The sequence below is a fragment of the Echinops telfairi genome, unplaced genomic scaffold (genome assembly GCF_000313985.2).
Source record: "Echinops telfairi isolate 266 unplaced genomic scaffold, ASM31398v2 ScPeMD7_7410;HRSCAF=8448, whole genome shotgun sequence".
NCBI classification, from domain to species: domain Eukaryota; kingdom Metazoa; phylum Chordata; class Mammalia; order Afrosoricida; family Tenrecidae; genus Echinops; species Echinops telfairi.
The window spans coordinates 5,608,343-5,615,029 of NW_022111310.1; the positions used below are offsets into that span (position 1 = coordinate 5,608,343).

The following is a 6,687-nucleotide window of genomic DNA, read 5'->3' on the forward strand; positions in this document are numbered from 1 at the left end:
GGGGGGGGGAATTCAATCTGTTACCTTCACCAGGCATCATTAGTCTCACCTGGAGGGAGGAAAAGGGCTCCGCGAAGCCGGCCTTCCGAGATCGGCACCCGCTGCATCCCAGGGCAGGAGAACCAGCGCTCAACAATCTGGCTGGCCCTGGGCTGCCTGCTGTCATCCAGAAAGCTGGCTGAGTCATATAAACCCAGAGTAACCTGAAAGGGTCTATTCATCACATCCCGCTTGATCAGCCTCAGGAAAGTTTTCTCAGGCTTCAAAGACCAGAAGAGGCCCATTGGGTGCACTCCCGCATAATCCCCTCCAAGGGAAGGGTCCTGTTCCAGGTCCACCTCACCAGCACTGTTCGCCCTGTAGACGGCTCTCGACTGGAAGAGGTTCCCCCTCTCATCCTTCAGAGATGCCTTGAACATCACCAGTTGGGTTGGATGCAGGCCCGTCACACGAATGTGCACAGGCTGGTCTGCAAGACCACTTACTGGGGTGACTGTCAGCTGCGTAGGAGAGGCAACTTTGAGGTGGAGAGTTAAATTTCAAGGGAAAACAAACCAAGATGTTTTATGTTGGGTCTAACCAAGTGAACTTTCTAGGGACTCTGTGGAAAGTGCACAGGAAATTTGCATAAGGGAGGGGTATATGTGCATAGAGTGCTTATTCTTTTCCTTTTATAAATGTGGAAACAGATTGAGTCACATACTCGTGATAGATTAATTTGGAACTGAAACTAGATTTGACACCATAGGCTCCTGGCATATGCATTCATTACTACTCAGAAATAAATCTTGATGTTGTGTTTATTGCACTTTAATCCTTAGTGGCAATGATATCTGTATGACCTGTTTTGGGGGTGTTTGCCAGGGTCAAAGGGGATAGCCTATGATAACGTGCTGCAGCACAATGCTGTTGTCCAGCTCCCCAATTTGCCTGTGAGTTTTGTTTTGTATTTTTAATATCTAATTTCTTCTTACCTTGACCTGCCCTGCAGGTTTGGGGAGTGTTTCCATTGTTGATTCCTATTAAGAAAAAGCAGAACTTCATGATCTCACCTTTGTTTTTATGCCTTTCCAATGGAGTGATAAATGGACCCACTTTGGTGGGTTCAAAGCCCCACCCTTTTGGTTAGCAATCAAACTCATAACCACTGTTCCAGCCGGGTACCTTTCGATTAATCCCTATTCATCTAAAAATAAAAGAAACTTTCGGGGAGCCTGACACCCCAGTTCAATACTTCATGCCCCTGCAATCAGAATATTGTCTTTAACATACCAGTTTTTCTTCAGATCGAATCAGATCTAACAGGGTGTTCTGTAACTGGCTCCAACTTATGATTCTGTTGTACAGCCAGAACTTTGCTCTCTACTTAAACTTTGGCCCCAAGCACACACCTAGTCTTTACTACATGGGTTCTTAGGATCACCTCATTTCATGCCCTGTGTGATTGAATAACAGAGACCTGGTGGCACAGTGGTTAAGTGCTCCGCTGCTCCTAACAGTTTGGAGATTTGAACCCACCAGCTGCTGGGCTGGAGACAGATGCGACAATCTTCTTTTGTAAAGATTTACAGCCTTGGAAATCCTGTAAAACCCTATAGTGTTGTTCTTCTCTGTTGTCTCAGGTTCCTGGGAATCAGGGTCAACTTGATGGCAATCGTTGAGGTGGTTGATTCATCAGTGTTTTCTTGGTTTTTTTATTCTAACACCAAAGAGGAACTTTTGAATAGTCATAAACTCTAACTTTAGTATCAATCTAGTTATCTATGGGATGAGAGGAAATAGCAATGATTTTCCCAGGAAGAGAACTCAGAAGCCCCATTTCTAAGAAACTATAGAATGTCACATTGTTTTACTAAAACTCAGTGACTTGAATATGTTTTGTTAGACCTATCACATTTTTATAAGAAAAGTATCATCATTGGTAATAGTAGTAGTGGTGGTGGTAAAGGAAGGTAGAGCGTAAGAGGTGAATGTGTCCAGCATTGGGAAGTGGAGACGTGAGGATTCTTCCCCAAGGTCATTGTAGGTAACTGATAACTTCCAGTACTTCTGGGGCTAATTGTCATTGAGACACTTCAGACTCATGGTGATCTGCTAGAAACCCCTGTGGGTTTCTCAGGCTGTAAATCTTTATAGGACTGGGTCCACCCTGTCCTAGGCCCAAGGTTATATGTACATAAATGAAGATATTATCCAGAAGAGAAGTTTCTATTTAGGTATTGTTAAAAGGTTAAAGGTTATGTGTTTTCCCAAGTGTACTATGAATATTGGATGTTTCTCCTATATGGTATTGTAAATAGGCCTATATGTGTGATAAATATCAATATGGCTATACTGATCACATAGCGTTTATAAGCCACCATTCCGTCTATACTTGATTGGATATGCTCACGGAAGAGTTAAAAATTGCCCAGGAGAAAGTGTTAGTGGCTTACATAGAAACCTGAGTCCCATCTACAATTGCTGAGAGAACAAGAGATTTAAATTTGAAGGGTAGACCTGCAGTGTATAAGGGAGGACTGTTTGGCTTTTTGAATTCTGAGTAAGCAGCTTGCCACCAGATGCACTAATGCAGGGAAAGTCTGTAAGCATCAGAGAAAATCCCCTTCTAGGACTGAAATTTAAAGGTAACCAGTGAATCTGGTATGCTCATTGTGGTAACAACATAGGACCATTTGTTGAATGCAAGTGGTGGAGATGCAGGAATGAAGAGATAGGCTGAGTCTGGACACGTGCCATTAGTACCTGTCGGCCTGGTCAACAGAGGCAAGAGAAGAAAGGAAGGGCTGGCTAGTCTGCTGTTAAAGAATTGTGTGGATCCTAAACCTATGTGTGCAAACTAGCACTGGGGTCCTGGGGCTGTTGAGAGTGAGAAGGGGCCAGCTGATCTGAAGTTCAGGGGCTGGACATGTAAGTGCATGGACTCCCAAGGTTGAAGCTGGTACTCAATGGATCTAACATGAATGGCTATAGGGATGAGATGGCCAGAACCAAATGGAATGGAGAGATGTTGTACACTATGAGTTGGTATAACTTGCTGAAATTTGGTGGATTGCTCTTGCCTAGACTTTTCTAATGGATGCAGATGGTCAAAGTTCCAACCAAAAATGAAGATATTTAACAAAAAAAACATTCTTTTTAAAAACAAAACAAAAGGAAACATTCTTGTCTCCTCAGAATACTGGGTTGTTAATGGTGGGTGATTCAGAAATGAGGCATAACAAATGAAGTGGCTGGCTTACAAGTATATGAATGTGTTTGCAGTAAGATGATTAAAAGGAGGAGCTGATGCCAAGGGCTCAATAAAATGTAAGTGTTTGGAAAATAATGATGGCAACATATGTACAAATATGCTTGATACAATTGATGTATAGATTATTATAAGAACTGTAAGAGCCCCTAACCCTAGCTAATCTTTCTTACTCCCACTGAATGACTTTTTCCTGAGGGATCTGGGATAGAAGGGCAGAAGAAAAGGGTTAGATTATATGATTCAGCGATGCATGATTGTTAACAGGGTTACCTGTGATTGTCATCTTACTGCATATTAAGTGATCCTTCTCAGAAGCAAGAGCAGCATCAGGAGCCAGAGCATGAGACAGAATGGTGGACTTCACCGTCCACAGAGCAAGGAAAGCTGAGGTCTTGCGGCAGGAGACTGGCTGTGAGTGTGATGCTTCTGTGCCTCTCATTAGAGGAACTGGGTGTACTGACCCATGAAGCTGGAGTTGGGTGCTTTGGGTTGAAGATTACATCTTTGGACATTTGCCAAAGTATGCATCTTTGGGCATTTGTAAAGGCATGCATCTTTGGGCTTTTGTCAGCAGCCCTAAAAGAGTTTTGTAACTTTGCCTGATTAGAGAAAAGGCCAAGACAACTAGCCAAGGGCCAGAGAGATACCTGCCTACAGGCACAGCAGAAAAGAAACTGTCCTAACAAAATAGCTGTATTGTAACCTGTTAACTTCCCTGTTAAGCGCACAATCAAGAGTGCTGTCTGCGAATTCTGTGCGCCTACTACATTTAATTACAGAAAACGAGAGAAAGCTGAAAAGTAGAGAGAACTCTGGGAGGGACAGTTGGTGACAGAATTGGTAGGAATTGAGGTATGGCATACCTGACCTGTGCTTTGTGGCAATCAACATTGAGGGGCAGAAGAAGTCAGATGTGCCCTCCATGTCATTTCCCAGGCACCCATGGAAGACAAATTTATATGGAGGGAAATAGAGTTAGCCTGCAGCTAATCAACGCTGGAAGGTGGCATGGTTTGAGATCCAGTCTGTTTTAAGATTTGGTTTGTAGAAAAACCCAACTGTCACAGCCACACACTCCACCCTCCCCGCCACTCCCACCCTTGCAATAAAATCCCCATTGAAATTTATGAATATGCTACTTTGGGTTTGGGCAAGCAAGGACTTTCAAAATAAGGCATGGAGCCTGAGACCTTGAGGATGTGACAGGATGCTCCTGTAGCTATGAATCTTGCCTTCTTTGTTCATTGTGATGAACCTGTGGAACATTCCCTCACCTTGCCTCATTGGTTCGGCTATAGAACCTGCTTGCTTCCTGCAAAATCTATGAAGCTGTTTGGGGAGGTTTCAAGGCTCGCTTCTTCCTTCTCTCAAATACTTGCAAAAAATAACCTTATAGTTTCTCAAATCATCTTGGTCTCTGTATTTGGCTAAAACCTTGACAGGTATCTCGGACCTCATTAGCTGGCACCAAAATTATTACTTAAGAAACAAAAATCTCATTCCTTTTGGGAGCCTGTTATTGTCTTTTTCTTATCTATCAGCAATTAACTGTTCATTCAGACCAGATAAGAATAACACCACCCAGTCCACTGCCTTCTACTCCCAGGCTCTCAATGCCAGAAAATACTCTGTGGAAAGAGTCAAGAAATCCTTTGTAAGTTCATTTTAGCTCCAGCCCCACCATACTATCCAAGTTTGTAATTTGGCCCCACAAATAGTCTCTAAACAATCTACTGGTGAGGGTGGCACATCTGCCATACGTTTGTTTCCAACATAAATCCCCAAAGATGGTGAGGCTAGTCCCTTGGAGAATTAGTCTGCCTGCTGAACTGCGAGAAACACACAGCAAAATGAGACCGTTTTCACAGGCACCCTGCAGGCCAGAGCAAACCTTTGCTACTATGGCATAGCAGCTTGTTCTCCCCCAGATACTCACCCTCCAGTCAGCTACAGAAACAAGAATGGACGTGCTGGCCTTCTTGATCAGGATGATTTGCTGAGCTGTCCTCAAGGCACTGGTTGCTTGCCTGTGTCCTGTTTAAAGTATAATGTTTAAAACACCACAGTCTGCTGTTTACCATTAAAACTGTCTTCAAAGGAACATGGCTCTTACTTCTAAATGTTGTCCTGGATCAGGGCAGCATCTCTGTGTAGTGAGTCTGCCTTTGAGCCTAGGATTTCCGTGACAAAGTCTGATATTTGATCACATAGCTCTGATCCTCAGGCTGTCCCCTTGACTCCTCCTCTGGGATCCTGCATCCAATCTCCTCTTCATTTCCTTCTTACTCCAATTCTCTAAGTCAATGCCTGTTAAGCAAATATCTAGGTAATAATCTCTACAAGGTGAGCCCCCAAATACCTATGTTTGGAGCAGTGTGACCTGGCTGTATCAGACTTAACTGAGAAATCTGATTTTGGTGTTGTTTGTTTGTTTTTTATCAGTTTTATTGATATACTCGTATACCTGAGGTTATGCAAATAGAAAGTGATGAAGTAAAACTTGTAACCCATGTGTCTGGTTCCAGAGACCAGTGATCTCCTAGTGCTCTGGCAAGGAGGTAAGAAGTGACCAGTGGTTGCATGAGATACAACAATTGAAGGATGTGATCTCTCTCTTAAGAAACTAAGCCTAGGCTTCTTTGCATATTTTGACTCGGGCCTTTGGCTGACAGGATTAATGATGAGATCATGGTGATTTCAGAGAATCTGGTTCCTGGTGAGACAGTTTTGCACTGAGGGGGGCTTTTGCTGTTTCTTGGGAGAAGAGTTTTCCAAAGTGGGAATTTTCTTTATGCTTCAGCTTTCTAATTTGTAAAATGCGAAGGATGTAATAAAAAATATTAACAGTGGTGGATAATCCTTGAGTAGAGGTGGCTGGCCTTGGAAATCACAGACAAAGTGACATAAGGGGGGGGGGCGTGTTTGGGCACATGGAAAAGAAGTACTCTTTTTTTTAACATTAATTTATTTTAAAAATTTTACACTCAAAAAATATTTTCATCCAAATAGAGAGAAAAAACAAAGTATCTTGTTTGCACTGACCAGGAAAATTTAAACAATTATCTACATAAAATATTTTTTAAAGGGAGAACTTTAGCATTTAAATTACCATTTAAAATAATGCCATGTGGGTATTTTATCATAATATTACTTAAAACAGAAATCCAATAATTATTATGATTTTATCAAGCATGAATGAAAAAGAAAATATTGATAAATCCAAAATTAAAATACAGAATATACATCCAGTAAAATATATAATACAAGGACTCAGTCTTAGTGACTAATTCCCAGGGCCAATTCTAAGGGTGGGAAAGTGGGGGAGAAGTGCAGCAGGAAAAGAAGATGTCGTTCTTACAAAGACTCTAAGCTTGAAGGTAAACAAGCGGCCATCTAGCTCAGAAGCAACAAAGCCCACATGGAACAACATATCA

At 42.2% G+C, this 6,687-nt stretch overlaps 1 protein-coding gene across 3 annotated transcripts in view; it reads right to left on the reverse strand.

The window, feature by feature from the left end:
• LOC101654956 (acyl-coenzyme A amino acid N-acyltransferase 2-like) overlaps window positions 1–6,687 on the reverse strand; it is a 13,544-nt gene that overhangs the window by 3,960 nt on the left and 2,897 nt on the right. The window contains exons 2-5 of one of the 3 annotated variants that reach the window (XM_045296605.1): window positions 5,367–5,560; window positions 5,190–5,287; window positions 975–1,019; window positions 50–500 (exon numbers count right to left, since the gene is read on the reverse strand). In XM_045296605.1, coding sequence (XP_045152540.1) covers window positions 50–500; window positions 975–1,010 — 487 coding nt within the window. In that variant the 5' untranslated portion in view covers window positions 1,011–1,019; window positions 5,190–5,287; window positions 5,367–5,560. Of the gene's footprint in view, window positions 1–49; window positions 518–974; window positions 1,020–5,189; window positions 5,288–5,366; window positions 5,803–6,687 lie in introns of those variants that run through there. The other 2 variants (XM_004711068.2, XM_045296606.1) reach the window with 2 other exon arrangements.